At 38.6% G+C, this 21,835-nt stretch overlaps 1 protein-coding gene and 1 long non-coding RNA gene across 13 annotated transcripts in view; both read right to left on the bottom strand.

The window, feature by feature from the left end:
* MGMT (O-6-methylguanine-DNA methyltransferase) overlaps nucleotides 1–21,835 on the bottom strand; it is a 163,583-nt gene that overhangs the window by 125,311 nt on the left and 16,437 nt on the right. For 11 of the 12 annotated variants that reach the window (XR_011810187.1, XM_072039921.1, XM_072039922.1 and 8 more), the window contains one exon: nucleotides 14,408–14,547. The exons of the other annotated variant lie outside the window; for it this stretch is intronic. Coding sequence is in view for 9 of the 11 variants with exons in the window: in XM_072039921.1 (XP_071896022.1) it covers nucleotides 14,408–14,547 (140 nt within the window). In the remaining 2 variants the exon portion in view is untranslated. Of the gene's footprint in view, nucleotides 1–14,407; nucleotides 14,548–21,835 lie in introns of those variants that run through there. 12 annotated transcript variants of the gene reach the window in all.
* On the bottom strand, nucleotides 563–4,742 carry LOC113843969 (uncharacterized). The gene is made up of 4 exons (XR_003497975.3): nucleotides 4,549–4,742; nucleotides 3,082–3,213; nucleotides 2,445–2,546; nucleotides 563–2,363 (listed from the first exon to the last, which is right to left on the bottom strand). It is a non-coding gene; the product is annotated as an uncharacterized lncRNA (long non-coding RNA).

The raw sequence follows: 21,835 nt of genomic DNA, 5'->3' as shown, positions 1-21,835 counted from the left end.
AGGTGGATACAAAAATATTTTGCAAGCCTAATTGAACCAGTAAGGCTCCTTCTATGTGCAGTAACAAACGTCATTACTTAAAAGATCCATTGAAACAGATTCTTCACTGTTCAACTGATGATCCATTCTGTGGACTAAAACTTAATCTGGGAATTTCTGGTAGGCAGAGAAGTCATTGTATCATATAATAATGTCCATAATATATAGACTAAATGTTTCCACCTGAGTTATTGGATAAAGGTGTTGGGAATGCCACTTTCATAGGTATTTGGCAAATAAACAAGGGCATCATATGCTGGATTACTCAGAAGCAATACATGACCATTTCTTTTAAATGACGGAACAATATTAAGAAAAATATGACTATTTTAAATATTCAATTCATTAGCAGTTGAAAAGTTTACTCCAGATGGAAAGTCAGTACTTAACAGGACTCCCAATTTAGAAGTGCTGGATGAATGAAAAAGATGTATCCCAATTAATGTACCCAGATGTCTCTCCTGGAGTCCAAAACAAAGCAGACCTTTCAATTTGGTAAGTGCTAGCCTGACAGAGCCTGTAGTTAAGTTGTGTGAGTTAGAGTTGTGTGGTGATAAATTATCCTAATTGTTATGGATTTTTGATAACAAAGTGATAGACCCAAAAGAAAAGAATTGAGTGAAGACAAAGTAACAATGTGAACTGAGACAAAACAAAAATTTAATATGCAAGTGTCACAACTGTCTTTGTTTTATTATTTCAGCAAGGCTACTGTTTAATAAATTAGTAAATATATGTCCATTCAGAGAGTTCTATTAAAGATTTCAATTAAACTAAGAATTAAGATGGGGCATGCTTTTGGCAGGAATATCAGTAAGTAGTCAGGCATAACTCAGAAATACCTGCAGTCATCCAAATGCTAAATCCAACCTGAAGCAGCCCTACATTGCCTCTTGGAAATACAAAGAATCCAACAACAACAAGAACAGAATTTTTAGCCCTAGCAAGCTGGGCTAAAAGTAACTGTGTAGATAACACTGCTTTCAAAACAAGACATTTTACTTTACATACTGAAGCCTATAAAAGGCTGCAAGATTCCAGATCTACATCATAGGCAAAGTTAAAAGTCTGACTCATTCAAGATGTGAACATGCAGCACTATCATCAGGTAAGAAACGTTGACAAGAATGTGTATGTGTACTGCTACTTTTTATTTTCCTTCAGCTTCATTATACCTGGGGGTTGTTTTTTGACCATTTGGCATTTCTTTACTTTGATTTATCATTAGTTCAGGCAGAAGATTCTTTGTTCATTTTCAAGTTACCTACATACACTGGAATTCATATGCATCATGAATGTATTTTTGTTCCTGTATTCTTTTGTTGCCTGCTTTTGTTATTGCTATAAGTTCTATGAAAAAAAAAAAAAAGTATTAAAAAAAGTATTTCCCAGAACAGACAGGAAACGAGACATGCTATCACAACTCTGAGGATATCCTCTGTTTCACACTGAAGCATAAATCTTAAAACCCAGAGGATATCTGCATAAATGAAGAGCATCTGGACAAGCTCAGAGTCACAAGCAATATTACCCAGCACACAGAAAACTCCTGACCTACAGGAGTTGATAGGTGATCCCAACCATGACCAACAGAAATTGCAACCAACACTGAAGCCAAGTAAAATGGGGATCTGGTTTAACAGACAAGCACACCACCAGGGCAGCAAAAGCAGAAAACCTCTACAAACTTTAAAGTGGAAAAAGCCTGAAAAATAAAGCTATAAGTCCCCCCCTGCCAAAGACGACATCCACGTTGGGTGGCGGTACCTGCCACCGTTGGCAGAAGAAATCTGATTGTTTCCAAGAATTCAAAGAGAGGTGGCAAGAACCAAGGCAGGCTCTGGCACTCTGTCTGGGGGAGAGGGAAAGGGTTTAACACAAAGATCAGGCCACTCCAGACTTCTGAATTTCAGATACATAAACACGAGACATTTTCTACATTCAAGTGTTCATGTCAGTGTTTAAAATTAGAACAAACTATTTTCAGAGGTGAAGAACATTCATGAGCTGTGAAAAATGACTACTTTCAAATTATTCAGGTAGTACATTTCAAATTGCCTTAATATAAGCTGATTTATATTTATGACCAACTCTTTCATATAGTGGTTAAACTTTCTGTAACTCCTCCCAAGTCTGATCATTGAACATGAAGAGTTTAAAATGTTGAGAGAGGAAATATTCTCTTTCTCCCTTATATCTAGGCGTCTGTACCCCAGGCTGTTCAGGGCAGCTAGCCATCACAAGACGAGGTTTTCCAAAGGCTGCCTTTTGATCAGCATGGTTGTATTAGTCTACTGTAGCGCCATGTACCAACAGAGGTCTACCTGTAATGGAACAGCCATCAACATCTTGGTGTATTTCCATATTGCTTTTTAAATAATTCAATGATTGCCTGATGGCCATACCTGTTTCTACACACGAGCATGTTTTTTGCAATAGCATGGGTTGATCCACCCGTGAACCCAACGGCCACTCTTTCAGGGACACTCATTCTTCTTGACAGCAACCTGTGATGAAACCTTCATTTCACTTTTAGGAAAGTTTAGAGATTTCTCATTGAAACACAAAACAAAAATATTTATCTTATTAAAGGAGACTTTCAAGGCCTTTCATATGAGCAACTTCAGTGCCACAGGTTGGTTGGGGCAGGATGAAAACAAACAGCTTGCCATTACGTGGTAAATAAAGATTTAAGAAGCATTTCAGTGTCACATCACTTTGTCCTTGTGGAACGGTCCGTATGGCAGCTGAACCACAGCCCCTATCCTGCATCTTTGCAGTACATGTGGCTGAAGTAAAAAAACTTGAAAAATAAGATAATTGCCCAGACTCTCCATAGCACAAATATATAAATATATACATATATCTTGAATCCTAAACGTCTGTAAGACAGGCAGCTTTCCAACATAGTTCTCATATGCGATAAATATGTCTAGCTGTCCAGTTACATGGTGCAATGAGTGTGGTAAAAAAAAATAACCTTTTGGAATGTTTTCTTTCCAGCCCTGGAGAGGCTTTCCATGAGGACCAGAACATGCTCACCATTTGTGCTGCTGGAACTCTAAGTGCTAGATGCCTCTCCTCCTCCCAGGAGCATCTCCAGCATCTCCAGGATAAGATAATTTTGTCTGTGTGTGTGTCTGCGTATTAAATCAGTGGTGGTGCCACACACATCTGCATCATGAAACAATCACAACACAAAGAGCACATAACATGAACGAAACATCGGCAGAAGCAGGATGGTTACTATACAGAGAGACTACGTTAATCATAATAGCCTGGACACGAGCAAAACCTAACTGTGGAATGACCAAATCAGGGGCATGCATCACTAACAATGAGGAGAGATAAATGAAAACAAAAATTGACTGATAGTCTGAGACAAACTTATTTTAATTCCACCTCGTTGCTTTACTGCTTCCTGCCCTGAACTCGCACAAGCAGAAATATCCTCTACAATAGTCCTCTTTCACACCAGACAATCTGTAAAATCATGCTTAAATCTACAATATTACGAAGTTCCTTAGCAAAATAAAATGCAATTAAAAAAATCTATTAGTATGAATGACAATTCATAAATAGACTACAACAGTAAGCCTCCCAAATGTCAAAATTAACTAAAGAAATTGATAGCTGTTCAAAACCTAATTTGATTAAATGATCACCAGGATTTCACATTTGCTGTTTATGACAGAATACGTTCACTCAGAAGTTTAGAAGCAATCAAAAAAGCTTTTATCACCAACAAGCACTCATTTTCATAAGCAAAGAGGCAATTGTGAGTATTTATCACTTGAAGGATTGCATGTACTAAATAACTTCAAATTCTTCAGAATCCAATAGGAACTTATTTCTACTGAATCAGGACTTCTGAGCGATGGATGCTGGGTGTCTGTCTCTGGTACATCAATCCCTAGAATTCTTTTCACTTAATAGTTTAATGAGTAACTCTTTTAAGGAATTTGGGGAAGTTTGACTTAAAGATGATGTAGTTAGGCAATTGTCAGCAATCGCTGACAATGTCAGCGATGAAATCATCCTGTCAGTGGAACAGTTATTTTCTTTTCACCAGGAAAAATAATGCAAAATCCTTTGACAACGGATTTAAAAATTGCCTACTAAGTATTTTCTAATTTGAGGAGGATGCAGTTCTAGTTCACACTAGGAGATAGACATTTCCAGTCCTCCCTCAATACCACAGTCTGCAGCGAACTCCTACCATTATCACCCTTACTGGCCCCTGGCATATAATGCCAGCAGCATGGAAGAGCTCAGTTGCTGCCTATTGATGTGTTTTGCTAACACACGACTTATGCATTTAAGATTTTAAAACTTTCAGAAATGTTTATAAGAACTGCAAGCCACCACTCAGTCCCTCCTGCTGAAGTGACAGTTCCCAGACTTCAATGGGACTTGGATTTGAGTCTATGTAAATCACACTTAGATTTAATATGCAGAAAGTACATGCAGAAAATATAAATCACCATGTTTCTAGGAACAGCTTTGTACCTGCTGATATTGACAGCAAAAGGCAAAACCAGAAGCTTGAGGCTTTCAGAAAAAGCCTGGGGTGTGGGCTGTACAGTGGGGTCCTCCTGCAGCCTCCAGCCTTCCCAGCTGGCGTGGCACCCGCTCTGTGTGCCAGTACCAGGTCGAGGTCCTTCACTACTGGCAGGAGCACTTTGTGTCAGAATTTGAAAACCCTGATGCTGAAGGAAAATGAGATGAGATGTGATATGGAAAGCAGTACTAAATGTTTAATATGATCAGCAATTCACAATTATTTCTTAAGTGTCTTTTTCTGGATAACTTTTTCCACTGCATGATCTCGGTGAGAAGATAATACGAGATGCTGCTTTTGAATAAGTTATACATTTGCCTTGCTTTACTTGAACATAACAATGCTACCATTATTAATATTTTTAGTCTACAAAACAGCACTAGCCTTCCAAAGAAAAAGTCCTTGACCAAAATATCAAAGGATATTAAACTGAGAAGTGATCTACTGATGCAAATCATTAAATCTATTTGCATTTGCTTACTGAACCCTAACACAGAAATTAAACTACATAGTGTAGGAAAAAGAGCTGGTTTTGCATGGTTAAAAGGAGACATCTTGGAAGATCCAAGCTCTATGTCATTAATTTTCCTTCTTCCCCTCATTAACAAGTAAAATGTTTTCACTGCTTGAAAAGTTTTAATAAATAGGAAAAAGCAGGGCAGCTGACATAAGTTTTTAATGTAATATACAAGAGCTTTTAATATTTTTACATATATTAATGCAAAAGCTAAAAATAAATGTTAAAAGGTTACATTTGTGAAGAAAGAAAAATGGCATTTACAGTTACAGGATAAGATTTTAGAATTTAACTCTTTCTCTTCCGACACGGTTTTCTGAAGATCATTTGCATTTAACTGAAATCGGTGTAATTGCACAGGCGAGCCCACCGCAGCGGTGGTACGGGGGCTAAGGGCACTGATACCTCGCAGCTCTGCATTCCAGTATCATTCGCTGGGTTTTGTCCTACCCAGTTAGAAGTGTTAAGTTTGCTTTAGAGAATGAATCAAGGTAGGCTTTTTAAGAATAACTGTGATTAGCACATGCATGATGTGTGTGATCTTTGTGAGCTTTACTGCAAGTGCACGAACCAAAGGAGCAAATGATGACCGGCTGTTGCTGTGACATCTCCAGCTACAAATGGGCAAACCCAGAACACAGCAGATAAACCCCAAACAACCCCAACACTTTTCTAACAGTACATAATGCTCTGATCATGGCATTGGCATAGTCAAGGCTCTTCAGATAGACATCACAGCCTGCTCAGCAAAACACTGGGTTTGGATTCAGTTCCCTTACGGGTCTGCAGGAAGGGGACCTATTATCCAGGTGGGCCTCTCAAAACAACTCTGTGGCTATAAAAAATCCTTGGCACTATCTGTCTATGTATCTAGATTTTTTATTATTATTATTATTATTTTTGGAAAACTAGAGAAGTCTGGGAAGAAAACCAAGACGAAGATTTGCTATATTTAAGAATACCCACTAATTCTGATCTATAATAGAAACATAATCCATGGCATTATGCAGTCCATTCGCCCGTCTTTATAGCAAGGATTTGCAATGGAAAACTGCTCCACTGCATTAATCTACCTCTGGCATGAGAAGTGGAAAGGTTCTGCTCATGGCCTGAATTACAGAAGGAGTTAGTAAAGATACACCAGGCATAATATCTGTGGCATAGTATAGGGCAGGGTGTCAAGAAAAGATTTCTTTCCTAAGAAATTTTGTGAAAACATGAGGCTGCATAGACAAATTCTCACAACCCTCTTTGGCGAAATTATTTTTCATAACTACTACGGCTCTATATCTTCTGCACTAGAAATAAACCCATCATATTTGTGGTATTTTCAAGTGGGTGCCTGCACAAGTTATATTATCTAATACAGTTTGTTGTTATTTTTGCCATTTTAAAATATCATCACTGTAAAATGTGATCACTGCGTTGTTATAACATTTCCTGCTTAGAAGTCTTGGCCAGCCACCCAGCTTTACAAATGCACACAAGTCTAGCAGCAAAGCTGTTCTTCTGTACACTAGAATAGATCTTTGACTATTTTGACAGGACATTGCCTATGTTAACATTAAAGATTTTAAAACATCAGATTATTAGCATGAATAATAATTAGTACACTAGAATTTATTTATTTATTTATTTTAAAGTAGAGTCCTCAAAGGCTTCTCCAGTTAGATTTATGGGAAAAAAACACAACTGTGAAGACTTGCAAAAAGCACTCCTATTTGAATCTTGCAATACTATCTTTGACAGATGAATAGAAATGCAGCAGTGCTGTCAGGAAAAATAACACATCTAAAGTACAGTATTGATTACAGACGAGTTGCTTGAGATTCACTTCAGTTTAAGTGAAAAAGGAATTTTTTATTTTTTTTCCACTCATGCAAAATAAAGTTTACCATTCACGCCTGCCAGTAAAGCAAATCATTTCAAAAAAGATATGAAACTAAGTATGTGAGCTGTACTAGGTGTAAGGCTTTGTTTGACAAACTCTAAACTTTCTAGATGTTTTTACACTTTATTTTGCTTAAGTTTTTGAAGCACCATTTCCAATAAAAAGTTTTCTTATCTTGATGCAGCATAAACAATCTGTAGCATCTCCACAAGAAACTGAGAAAAAAACTAGCCCAGTTTATTTTTAATAAAAGGAGGACTATGCTATATAATAACTCTTCCTGCCACATCCATTGAATCTGCTCAAATAAAGATTGATGCCTGGATATTTGTAGACACTTCTTCCAGAGAAGGTAATATTTCTTTTTTTCTTTTTTTCTTTTAAATATACCTCCTCCTGGTATTTTGCAATAATTTGAAAAAAGTAACAAGCATCATCTCCCTATTATCTAGAAAGGAAAGATGCAGATGCTTAAGTCAAGCAGCAGAACACTCAATGAGGTTTGCGGCAGCCTAAGTGCCACAAGTTAAATAACATGCAGAAATAAAAACTAAGAAATAGAAAGATGTATGAAGTAAGACTGACCTTCTCCTTTTGGTGATAATTCTACACAGACACCCAAAACCTGCTTTCAATTTGTGCATCAATATATACATGAACATTGTTAGGATGGTGAAGGGTTAAAATGCAAGAGAAAAACAGACCAAAGAACAGCCCAACACAGAGCACCAGTACCTTGCTGCATGGGCTCACATTTAGGGCATTCCTTTCATTTTCAAGCGAACTAAAGGTCTAAAAACCTGCCTGGATTTTGCCCAACAGGTTGGACTGTGCTGCAGTCCTTTTACCAGGTGAGCAGTAAATTACATCCCTTTTGGCTTTCTAACCTAAAATACTCACGAATGACAAAATACAGGCAGGAATCCTTGAAGCACTCAGGTTACTAGCTATAATCATACTCAGAGGTTTATTCTGAAACAGCCCGGTGTCCAACAGCTAAAAATCTAACACGGCAGCACCACACATGCTGAAGTTGCAACCATACTTTTGGCACTTACATAGCAGCCCGACAGCGTCGTGTCCTGGCTGGATTTATTTGTGAAGACCTCTGTGGCACAAGCCAAGTGCTTGCTTCACTAGCTAAAAGTTTAAATGCTGCTCGTTCACGGCTGCTGCAGGCTCCCCGGTGTCACGGACAAGGTGATCTGGAGTGAAAGAGCTTTCTAAATGCTTCAGCTGCTCCAACTGGCTGGGGAGGGGAAGATGACTTTCTGGAAGAAGGCACAGGAAAAGGAGCTTTAAAAGTAATAACAGGGATCCCATCAGGAAGAGGCACGGCTGGAAGACTTTTAATCCCGGGGCCTTTAAAGAACACTATACAAGATATTCAGCTCAGAATGGTTTAATGGAAAGAAAAGAAAAGCTGCACCCCAGAAGGACGACACCCTCGAGTCAGCCATAGCTGTATCTTGAAGCTTTTGGGAACAAAGTACAGAAGCCAAGAGCACGTGCAGCAGTCCAAGCCTTTCACCTAGCCTCTACCGAGGGACTTAATACATTCAGACTCACATCAAATGCGGACTGTATCCCAAACCTAATCTGTTTATATTAATGCCTACAAAAGATCCATCTAATGAACCATTTTCCAGTCACTGTAAACAGTAATTAAATACATTAAACTATAAAAAAGGAAAGTGCCATGCAAAACATACTTTGATCATTGATAAATGCCGTCAGCTTGGATGATTATGGTATTTACAATAGTAAGTGCTCCGTTTCAGCTGGCAGGAAAGCGATGCATCTGGACTTGTCCACAGTCAATGTTTTAACATCTTCCCCTGTGGGGGCAGGACTGTGACCTTACAGAGGACAAACACTGCAACAGAACTTGCTGGTATGAAAACCAACCAAAAATAAATATAATTTTTCAAGAAGTGGAGAGATTTCTTACAATTTTATTTTTTAATGTTGTGGTGTGTGGACCATAGGATGTTTCCATACGGACAGCAGTCTTGGCCTTATGAAATAATCAGCAACACAGCTGTACTTGCACAGGAATAATGGCTGCAAATACCATCTCCAGTAGGAAAAGAACCCAGTGGTTCCTTCCAGGTACACCATGCCTTTTCTGAAGAAATGCCATTAAGTGTATAGAGCTGATGCTACCACTAGCTGAAGTTTCAGAGAAGTATCTAGTACACCTTTTTTCCCCTGCTCTACGTTTAGAGATCATCACAAAATCATTAGCTATTTTTCCCCCAGGTGTGTACTTTGTCTCCATCAGGTTTTCTCCAATTCCACTTCAATTATAAAATCTCTACTGTCACACAACAATTTTAAGGAAGAACTGAACGGGGAATAATCACACCTCTTCCACATTACTGCCAATAACCCTCTGTACACTTAACTCGCTTAACTTCAGGTGTTTGTGGTAAAACAGACATTTATTCAAAACAGCTAAGTGGAGTAGTTGCATACCTACCTCCTTCAGCTGGTTTTTAGTATGCCCCTGAGCTCCACTAAGTTTCTTAGCCTTGGCTGATGCTTATTGGAAAAATAGGAGGAGTGGCACTCTCCCAAATGCCTCCCACTTGTGGCATCAAAGTGAGATATCACTCACAGTAAATTTTACAGTATGAGGAATGAAACAGTTAGCAAAGTTGACATTTAAACCATCATCACTGGCTATGATTAAATACCTCGGAGATGAACGGAGTGGTTTGCACCTCTCCAAGTTATTGTTCTAGGCTCTTATCAGACTCCCATACACCGCTGCGTTAGCTGCATTTTGACACACCTGAGATTTGCGTTGAATCTGAAATGGCTGGAAACCTGTTTAGAAAGATTCCGGAGAGTTTCTGATGATGTTAATCTGGCAGAGACACTGAAACACCGGCTAACTTTCTGAACTGTAGATTCACCCTTGAAAGCTGTGGGCAGATTACTAATAGAGGAATGGCCGAAGAGGTTCCTCGTTCCTCCTCCTCCTCTGACTGTCAGTAAGATAGGGAGAAACGAGAAATTGCAATACGCTAGTGACTTCTCTGCTGTCTTGAGTTCAAATCCACATCCACGCTGACAAGTACCCAGGTCCATGTGAGAGGGCGGTGGCAGGAACCCCAACACGACTTCCACTCATGGCATGGGGAATTCCTGCAGGAATTTGCACTACTGCAACACAGCCAAAAGCTGTTCCTGCCCTGGCATCCTAACTGCTACGTTCACATCCCCACCTTCCCAAAGCATGTTCTGCTACAATATTTAGTGGAGGAAGATACCAGCATGCTTCCTGCTATTGTTGACAGAAGTCACAAATGTGGCACTAACCACCAAGCTGGTGATTTACCACTGCAGTTCAGGAGGAAAAAATTTCCAAACAATCATCCCAGGGTGACAACACTGCAGGATAAAGTAGAAGAATGAGAAAACTAAATCTGAAACTTTGAAGCTGCTAAAGACACTTAGAAGTAGAGTAACAGTGGAAAAAAAGAAACCACAAGTTTTTCTTTTGGACGTGAGCAAATAGAGTTAAACACTGGCAGTATTTCAGGCAGGAACGGTGGAGGAAAGAGGCATTACTTTTGATCAAGAAGGCAATATTTGTATACACTGAAAGAAAGAAATACAATGGCTGATACAGTACCAAAAATATATATATACACTTTTAGTTTTTTATAAAAATGTGAACTGTGAACCTGAAGTTCCTAGAGAAGGGAGAAATTTATAAAAACAAGCTTCACCTTAAGTATACTTCTTCCACACCGCACAATCCTGAAGCAATACATAGCAACTTGCTTCAGAAACAACCCAATAACAAATATGTGGTCCTTTAGTCAGGCTGTGAACCCAAACCTGCACCTCCATATGGGGCTGTGTGTGGAATAAAATACCACAGCCAGCAATGTACCACATATCGGCATCAAACCCTGAGAAGCTGGCTGTTCCAGCCAACCCACTGGCTATGATACCAACATAATCGCTCCTGGTTCTGATTCGGGTATCTTAGATTAATCTTAATTAGTTAATTAATCCTAATTAATCTTAGATCAATTCACAATGCCAAATTAAATGGCCAGTGAACAAGTCAATCCACGACTTAATACTCAAACTAAAATAGGAACAGGTGCTTTCAGGTTACTGGTTTAGGACAACCAAGTCTTAGCACTGCACTTAGATTGCAAAACCGTTAGAAACATTTTTAGTCCACATTCAGAAAATTAAAACTTTAAAAATTATTTTTAGCTGAAATTCCTTTTATTTAAAAAATCTACCTACCTACCTACCTATCTATATTTTCCCTTACATATATATGAAGCTTGAATGGAAATTCCTCCTCCCCAAACAGAAATCATTATGCCATTACATGCCTTGACTTTTAAACCCTGCTAGTTTCACAAGGAGCAGAATAACCTCAGGTTATTACAATTAGTTTCATCTCATTAATAGATCAATTTCTTTCAAGCATACTGAAAGCTGAATTTTACTTTGTTGCTTCTCCTTTTAGTCTACATTACAGTCTGTGTTCTTAAGTTTTAAGGAGAGCCATCACAGAATAGGTTGTAATCTCAGGTGATTAATTGCAGAGCATTTTACAAGCTGTAAAACAGAGGAAGATCTCCACAACCCGATTATGCCATTAACCAGGTGCTCTTATCAGATTTTTCTACAACTCGCAGGTTTGTCCGACAGATTGCAAGTCTTAAGTATTTATATATTTCAAAGGTTTACTTATTTTTGTTGTTAAAAAACCCTAAAATCTATATTGATTGTTACATGCAATTCTACATGAAAAGTCTCAGCAACTGTGGTGCTGAATACCAATATTTATTACTAGACTTGCGCTCATTATGGTTCTCTCTGACAGGGGTCCATTAAAATCAATTTTTATGTTTCTTATGTTTTTTCTTTTTTTTTTTTTCCTACCCAATCTCCTTACCATGGTGTTTATTAGCCAGTTAGGAGAAACACTGGGCACTGCTTTGTTTTTATTTTATTCTGTCAAAAATAATGAGGCCAGATTTAACAGCTATTCACTAGCGATGAGTAGAAGAGATTAAATGTTATACTTCAGCACAAACATTTACAGACAGCTTTAAAATTTTTAGAACTTTATCATCAGGTAAGACAAAAGAAAGTCCCACCTTCCACCCATTTTTCAGATTTAAGTTCCTAAAGTAATTTTAAGAATAACCTGCGTAGTGTTAACTACTGGATCACTCTCCAGTAATATTCCCTCTGCAATATAACAATTTTTGCAAAAAAAATCCTGCAAGCTGATAAGCTAAGTGTTATCAAGATGCTACTAAAGCCTCAACGCTTCTGGGAGACTGGGAAATTAAGTCAGCTCAGCACAGAAAAAAATGGATGCATCAAGATCAAACAAAAAATTAAAGAAAGAGGAAAAGAATCTAGGTTTCCTGACTTCTGCCTGAAGAACAAGGTCACAAGATCCTTCTTCAACCAACCAACCTGGCCATAGTACATGTCAGCAAGTGGCAGACCCTGCCATAATGGAAAACGGAAGCTCTCTGTATACAATAAATAGATCTGGCCTTATAGCTAGACTTATTTAAGGATGGGAGTAACACACAGTTTTTAAGTAGCACCATCTTTCATTTGTGCAAAAATGGGTAAAAAAAAATGTAGTTTGGGGCACATAAGTGTATTTTTGTGGAGAATGGCTTGTGTCTGAAAGACCAATTTCTCTACTCTGTCCCCCCACCCCCACTTGCTCTAATAATATTCTACTGTCCCTGAAAACATTGTTCAAAAAAAAAGATAGATGGCAAGTTACTAAGTAAAATATTTAAAAACTCAACATTAAAGATGGAAGTCGTAACAATAGATCTTTGCTCTTACCTTTTGCTCTTACTTCTTACTAGTAAAACAATACTTCCCCACCTGCCTTCTTGGCCTTTACCAATTAATAGCCTTGAATTACTTTCTTCCAATAATGTAATTTCATGTCAAGCATGTATTTGTTAATACCTCTAACTTCATGACTGTTTTTGTCTTCAGCTTTTGTTTTCATACAAAAGAAAACACAATTTCTTACATTCACCACCTTCCAGGGTATTTAGAGCTTCATCCTACTATTCCTCCACCCACTCACTGATGTCTCCTCTTAAAGGTAAAGAGTTGTCACCTGCTTTAGTTGTGCTCCAGCCAGAAGCTGTTCTGTAGCAAAGGCAAACTTCAGCCTTATCCTAAATACTGTTTTACTTTCATTCCTCATCAGCAGAAATCCAATACCGCAATCAGCGTATGAAGGAAACTGAAGCACTTATTTCCATATCACTGGAGTTGGCAAAACTGTCAAATCCAAGGGCTTGAAGGCTTAGAATTAGAGGCAAAAACATATTTCAACCATACACATTATGCTTCATATTTGTGATTAATGTTATGCACACTTAAAAAATTGCAAGGGTAATAAAATTGAAAAAGGGAAAAGGGAAAATCCCACAAGTCAAAGGAAATTTTTAAAAAGAGAAAAGCAGAGTGGGAAAGGACAATATGGAGGGAAGAAAATGAAACCTGTTTGAGTCATATCAGAAAAACAAAACTAAACAAAACAAAACACTGTTTTAAGACTGTGGCAAAGGCTGCAACTTCATTACCAGAAAATGGCTGAGGAAACAAGCCTTCATAATTAATGTTAGTAGCTTTAATTTTGGCTGAGGATTTGGAAGAGAACTTTGGCATCTAGCAATTTTGGCAAAGGAAAATCCATACCAGGAAAGAACATGACAAAGAAAAGAATTCAGTATTTCTTCTAAAAATATCAGCTTTTCGTCACAAATAAGGAAAAAAAAATATACAGAAAAAAGGATCCAAACAGGACAGTACTTCAGTAGACTGAAAAACATTTCCATCAACCATAAAAAGTACCAGTACCTCCTCAATCAGTCTTACCTTTGAGACACTACTTCCCCTATCGTATATACCCTCTGAACTCCAGAAGACATTATAAATTATAAAAACAAACCAAACATCTCATTAGTAGTTTGCAGTAATGACTTATTCCAACCTAATTCTGCCTGTTGGAGTATATCTATCTATATCAAGCTTTACAAAACACACCGGGAAGTGTCACTTGTCAGTGGCAGATTCACAGGTATGTCCAAAATTATGGGGCAGGACATACATTCAAAACCTCTTTTAAGAATGCTTGTCTTTTAGGACATTTTTTTTAGCTAATATTAAAGATGTAGAGAATAGTGCATTCTGCAACTGCCATTCCTTACAGGTGCTCAGGGCTGCTTTGCCTCTCACAGGACAAAGTGTGTTTTCGATACGACTGGTAGAAAGAAGCACACACACAGAATCACACAGACTCCTCTGGGCAATCTGTTTCCTCTGCTACACACTCAAACATAGGATCAATAGGACATGAACTTACCCATTTGGCAGCACACTCATTTTTGGAAGTTTTATTTCATGTAAGCCTGTTTCACACCCAGATATCTCCAGTTTTCCCACGGGGCTAAGCAGAACTGCATGCTTCTCCTTGCACTGAGATGCTCCCTCTTTGGAAGTTACCTGTTCATAAAAACAAACAACTCTAATTGTGTGCATTGTCACCAAGGGACACTCATCCCAATGTATTTTGTGTAGTTTTCAAAAATAATTTGAAAAAAAACACACACACAAAACAGTATTTAAAGTCTCTTCAGCTGTGTCTTTTACTTCCAAAACTCTTAACTTCGAGCGAGCCATCCTGAAAAGTCAGCATCTAAATCAAAGTCTTAAAAAAAAAAAAAAAAGAAAAAAGAAATGTTAACAGAACAGTGACCTTCATAAAAATCACGAGTAATAGAAGTTTCATGGTTGGTTTATCAGCTAACATCCGATGTGAAGTGTTTTGACACTGATTTCAAAAGGGTTATTATGACAACAAAGCATATTCACCGCCTTACAGCAGCAATGTTATGCAAATAACTGCGGGAATGCAAATAGAATATGTCTGCTGGAAAAATGTATGAAAAAATCAATCATTCTGTAGCAACATTGTTTATTCCCATTGTTACCAGTCTGGTTTTACAGTTACTGATAGGATGTAGTTGGAAACCGATGCCAGGCATTTCTCAATATTGTTCAAGACCCACAGTAACTTACACATCAAATTCATCTTGGCTTAACAGTCTGAATCAGTAGATATTGGAGTTGTATTCGCAGTTTGGTTTGTAAAATCGTTAGCAATAGTAACAGGACTGAAAATTTTCATTGAAAAGTCTCCTGGACACCAAACTTTTGGTTTGGATCACATCACAATGGGAATGGTGCAAGCAGGACAGTGAAGACCTTTACTCCAAAGAGCCAACACAAGATAACTTGATGAGCAAACATCTTGGTAACATCCTGGTCTGGAAGACCAAAATGGTTTCTTGTTTTTTAAAACCACTATGACCATATAGCTAATCAGCAATTTGCCTGATACCTGAATAATTGACTGTTTTTTGTAATACTCAGAAGCAGCACAGTCTCCAAAGACAACTACACACACTTATTTTGTGTAGTTTTGGTATTTTGACCAGTATTTGAACCATTTTTCAGTCTGACCCAAATCTCTCTGAAGTCTGCCTGACCTGTGACAGAGCTGCCTTTAAAAACCAAGACTGCCGGTTTTTAGAACCGAGCCTCCCAGATCAGAGCCAGCTAGCTGTTCACATTTTCAATTTCTGCTCCTCTGTTCCTTTTCCATTTTCTTTAAGAACTTTACAAGAGTATTTCATTTTTTTTTCCGAGGGATGAATTAGTATTAACACCAACTCACTGAACCTGAGCAGGGGCAGAAAGGCAGAGCACAGTTTTGCTGCACTGCAGGAGATGGGGCATCAGGGACCGTACCCCAGGAGGGGCAATTTGGAGCTGCTGAACTCCTGCTGGAGCCTCTGCAGATGAAGGAGAGGGTACCAGAGAGCAGCTCCCCAACACCCCTCACTCTTGATCATGGAGGGAACATGCCTTGCAGTGAGGAGGACGATGCTGAAAGCCTGATGGAAGTCTCAGGTAAGAGCAGAAGTGCCTAAGAAACCAGGACACTGAGTTAAGAGCACAGTCACAGAACAGAGGAGCATCGTGAGCCAGGCAGATCTGTGCATCTGACTTACAGCTGATCACTGTCCACAGTTGTACAATACTATTTATTTCTTTTTTTTTTTTTCCAAATGAGAGAAATTCTTTCGAAATCCTGCTTTTCAAGTGCTACGAAATGAAGTCAAACCTGTGAGTAAGATACACATCAGTGGAGAGGGAAGGGAAAAAATCAAGTAGACAGTTTTGCCCACCAGAGCAAAAGTAAATCAAAGTAAGCTTATCCTTGAACTTATGAAACAAATTTGGGAAGAACTTAAGCAATTCTTCAGCTACAGACATGCTGAAAAAAGCTCAAATTTACTCTTAGCTTAGAAAATTTCTGCACAGTAAACCATATCTGAATAATTATGGGTTCTCAGTGGTTCATTTGACTGCAATCCAAATCAGCTTTTTGCTAAATAAGCAAATGTTTGCTAGTGGTACAAAGAAAGTCACCTTTTCAACAAACTCCTTCCCTACTCCTTCTCCTTGCTCAAGGAGAGGAAATGGGTGAATTTTTTCAGAGCAGCATGTCACTGCAGAAATGTTAGTTTAAAAAAAAAAAAAAAAGAAAGCAACATACAAGTTCACATATTTGGAAAAAAACAGTACACATTCTTCATTTTTATTTGTGTGACAGCCCTAAACTAGATGCACTGAACCTCATACCATGTATTCTGTGAATATAACAACTTAGTTATATGAAGACAGCTTTTTCATTATAACAAAACACAGGATGCAGCATGTAACAGAACACTATAAATAACCCTGTAAGTTAACACCAAGCCGAAGCCAGCTTTGTAGATGAAAACCTTGAGCAATCACTAGTATGTTCAGTCTTGATTATCAGATGCACTGGGCAGCAATATTAAAAGTTTTATTTTTATAAAAAAAAAAATTGCATGACACATCCACATACATATGCAGTTGGGTTGGGAGCTTCAGACATGAAGGTCAGTGTCCATATGTACAATACACCATCCTCTGTCCAGACTTTAATGCACCTTTTCACTATTTACTTGTAGCTACTTAGATATGCCAGCGAAGATCGAGGTAATGATACACTACTGCAGGCAGTGATATTTTAAAATAAAGTGACATCTTAATCAAGATTTAAATTTGTTAACAAGTTTACAGATACAAAATAAATAAATAAATAAATAAATAAAACCAACAGACTTTAAACTTGACCAGCTGAAATTACCAAATACTTAGCCATCATTTGCTGCAGGCAGCTGGATGCTGAAACTTGCTTTACCCATACTGATCTGCTGAAGGCACAGTTTGCCTAACCCTGTTTTCCCTCTTGTGCCCTTGTTAAAGCAGTGAGAACTAGAAACGAATGACTGCTTAAAGCAGAAATGTAATAAACCCAAATAAACTGCTTTCTGCCTTTCTTCTCAAGTTTATGTAAACAAATAATTTGAGCAACTTGGATGAGGTAGAGCGTGAATTCCACCTTCTCTCTCCCTTTCCACTATAATAGCTACAAATCTGTGTCCATATCTTAGAATTTTAAAGCTTATTAGGTAAAAAAGAAAACAACAAGAGTAAAACAGGACTTTTACAGAAAGTACCCTGTGAGCCTCAGGGTCTTGCTGCACAAAACCCCGAAGTACAACATATGTGAGTTTGCCCCTCAGACAGCTAAATGCTCCATATAGAACTGGAAGACCACTGCTAGCCAGCAGAATGAAGTGCTTTTTGTCTTTAATAACAGATGAGTATCAAAAGGTTGTCATAGTAGGAGATTTATCAGGGAGAATATTAGCATGATTTATGAGTTAATGTCCTATACAGAGGAGCCTCATTTTCCAGGCGTGCTCCCGTGACTTGGAAGTGGCATGTGCCTCGGTGATGCTGCACTGCTCCAAAGGGCCCCACGTTACACGTCAGCTCCACGAACACCACTAGGAAACAGAGATGTGCCATTGAAATTGCTTTTCTAAGGTTCAGATGAAAGGGATTCCAACCAGCAGCGAGTTTTATCTCCTAAACTAGGTGCCGTGAACCCAAAAGCGAGCATTAGCTTGATGACTTGCCCATAAAAATCTTCACCTCTCACACCTTCCGCAGTAATTCAGTTTAACAGTCTGGCTGCAGCCAAGGTTTTCAGTACTAAAACATACCTTCAATTTGATTAAATACAGATTTTATTTAAATTTGCATTAATGGTCTTTCACATTACAGTAAATAATTCAAAGTTATTTTCTACATTCGACTGTTCCTAAAAAACAGAAATTCCATCGTGGTCTACAGGCTGAGAACCAGAATCCAGCTCCCGTCTATAATGGGGAATGGATACATGGAAAAAATGCACAGAGCAATCTTGAGGATCAAGGAGGTTCACAAAGACTGTCGCAGAGCGTTTCCATGCTTCCTGTTCTCTCAAGAGGTTTGTGTTTTCCGGAAGACGAGTCAAGAGAGCAAAGCTCACGGCATTTCCTGCACTTCAGCACTGTGCCCCAACTTACCATTACTGAAGGAGAAGAAGAATGCAAAGTATATTCATGAACACACATTCCACCTTTTCCCATATTCTCCTCTTAAAGACCCCCCAGTACGTGCATGCAGTGCTAAAACCCTGGAGAATGCAATTTTTCACTGGAAAAATTCAATTGTGTTCTCACAGCACTGCCCCGGGTGGAAGGCACCAGCTCTGCCCTGGGCTGTGCTCACAGCCACCACGAGCATTCAGCCTTTGGGACATCAGACTCGTCTTAAAGCAAGGTCTGGCTGAAGGCTTCTCTTCAAGAAGCCAAAGATGACAATTTTTCACGCCTGTTCCTCTCAATGTTATCAGGCAGGTGAATCCTTCCCATTAGGAAGGAGCCAGAGCAGTGTCTCTGACCCAAACCCATCTGATTTTGCTATTTACTGCACTCTGGCTTAGCAAGAATTTATTGGATTTAAAAGACTTTTTCCATCAGGCTACAGCATGTCTGAACTTGAAATGGAAACCCTCATGATATTTTTTTTCATTCTAATATTTCCAAGAATCAAAATAAAACTGTTCTCACAACTGCTAGATCTAAAGCCATGTGTCCTCATACACACCACAATTTTATCTTATTGTTTAAACCAAGAGTACCAGGGCATTGATCAGTGAGATACCACAGTCACCTCCGAGAAATAAATGTGTCTCTTGATCTTTTCAGATAAACCAAAGTACATGTATTAACTGTTTAGCCAAACTACCTGATGACATAAATAGAAGCAACAGGGAAAAGCTGCATTAAAAGTATTTCCCCAATTTCACTATTCATTTCCCAAACACGGAGATCATCGTGCTTCTACCACTTCTAGAACAACCACCATGGCACCTTTGAAAATTCCCTACCCAGTTCACCCACAGCAAAGTTACAGTTATTTACAAAGAGCCCACGGAGATGTCATACTGGGTTCCTATGCTGGGCTAGCATGTAACTGCATCCTTCTAAAATTAAAGATAATTGTCAGCTGCTATTGTCCAAAAGGATCCTGAATAATGCTGTACCTGCTGGTAGCACAAATCATCAGTATTCTTAGTATAAAAGCTGAATTTCTGGACTTATTATCCAAAAAGACCAAATCAGTTTGATGATACTTCTGCTTGGACTTTGATGCTAGTCCATCCCTCTCAATGTGTAATGCAGTACAAATATATCCAAAGGAAAAACCACTTCAATAGTCTAACTTACGTGCATTTGAAGCTAGCATGTAAGTTATAAATCCTAAGCACCGGCGTTGTTTCTCTGACGACACATAATATCAGTGACTTGCCAAAACTACACCACGAATTTGTTGGGTTTGAGAGGATGATCAATAAATGCCAGGAAAGTTGCTTCTTCATCCTAATTACAGGAAAGAAATACCAGTCCTCAAGTATTAAATGTGTCTTTCTTTTGAGTATTGTAGTGTTCTCAAACCTGCTTTTTATTGATTTGAGTTCTGAATTAAAATTCAGTGAAAGCTTGAAATACTGGATTTGAACTTCAGGCGTATACTTCACATGTACCTGTAATGGTCTGGCAATTTGCTACTTCATTTCAGTCATGTTGCTACAGTCATTCTTCCTGATCCAGTAAGTTTACATCCTTCTCATAACAAAACCCTTATTAAATCACATCAGTGGTATTCACATCAGTGGTATTTGTCAAGGCAAAACCAACCGGGGGCTGCCATAAGAAATAAGAGCTTGGGAAGTGTCCGTCTCCACCATCACCATCTCCCTGGCCGTACGGTCACCAGGACAGAGGAGAGCTGACCACTTACAAACACCTCGTCCATCCTGAAGTGTAGAGGTGAGCGTATCACCCACGTAATAAGGCAGCAGCAGTGGCGAGCCTTTCAGTTAGGAGGTTTCCTAAAGGTTGCCTGTGCAGTTGTACCCTTAGCTGAGGTTTTGGAAACTGCTATTGCTGGTCCACGCTGAGACAACTAAGTGAACAGAAAAAAAAAAAAGTCATTAAAATCTGCTGTGAACATTGTAAATACAATGCCATGAAGTTATAATTTAGAAACACAACCTCTCACATTGCTTTCAAAAGCATTTTAATTGCACCCAGCTTTTGCCCCCACCGCCAGGGCGACCGAGCCCACTAGCGAGGCTGACCACAGCTCCCCGTTTGGCACGGGTGCTGGAGAGCCTGCGCATGGCAGTGGTCCACTCACACAAGGTCTCCATTGAATTATAGTTCTCTAAACATCTCCTTAATAGTTTAAAACTTCCTGTATTTGTTTTACTGGTTTCTGCCTGTTTATTTAAAAGGAAATAATCCATTGTATGTCAAGAATATGGGAAAAGTTATATTAATAGTAAAGGCAATGCGCTTTTGCACATATAGTTCAGCGTGGAAAGCAATTTTCCAAGCTTGTGCAGCTAGTCTTAAATGAGAAAGCCACTTCTTAAATGTAGTGTTTTGAAACAGACAAAAGTTTAAGGACTGGGAATAAAACAGAGGATGCATGCAATGCACATGTCATCACAATACAAGGTGAAAATGCCCACTCTAATATCTGTCTGCAGTGATCATCTGTATTTTTGCCAGCCAAATGAACAGAATTTATGTGACTCTTGGTACTTTTGCTTACTATGCAACGTTTGATTTCTTCCAAAGAAAATCCAAACTTCTCTAAAAGCTGTTTCTTCTCATGAACAAGTCCAACAATTTCCAGCTGAACATAACGTAGCAAATGCTAAAGCTGTACAGATGCCTGATCCAAAGAGGTCCCTGCAAGCCTGACACCTTAAATTATACTGCTGAGGCTGTGAGAAAGGTGTCCTGGAACTCAGGGCAGGATTTCTCCTTGCCTACTGTAAAACAAGAGAAGGTTGCACCGTCCCCTGCAGCCAAAACATGTTCTTTTAATATTTATTTATTTTTTTAATTTTAAATCTTTTTACACCATTTTAGTGTTCCAATTTCCACAGTGTTTCTCTCCGTGGCATCTCAGCACACATCTATATGTGCTACCACAGCATAACTAGGGAAAAGGACAAAGCTTCTCCTACTGCCTGCCATGGCTAACCATGACAGGGACAAGTTAGCCACAGTTTCAAGACATTTTTTTATAAATGGAGATTCATGCTTTAATATCACATACACAAATTCATTTATTCAAGATACGTTTTGCAGATAGGTAAAATAAAAAAAGATAAGCCAAGTCAGCAAAGGCACATTATTATAGGGACTTCAGTTTCAGTGACAACAAAAAAATCGGTTGTACAAATTAATTGTCTCCTATTCACATGCTAAAATGCAGCTCTTCA

The sequence above is a fragment of the Anas platyrhynchos genome, chromosome 6, assembly GCF_047663525.1.
Source record: "Anas platyrhynchos isolate ZD024472 breed Pekin duck chromosome 6, IASCAAS_PekinDuck_T2T, whole genome shotgun sequence".
Classification (NCBI taxonomy): Eukaryota; Metazoa; Chordata; class Aves; order Anseriformes; family Anatidae; genus Anas; species Anas platyrhynchos.
This window is presented reverse-complemented; position numbering and strand designations above follow the sequence as displayed.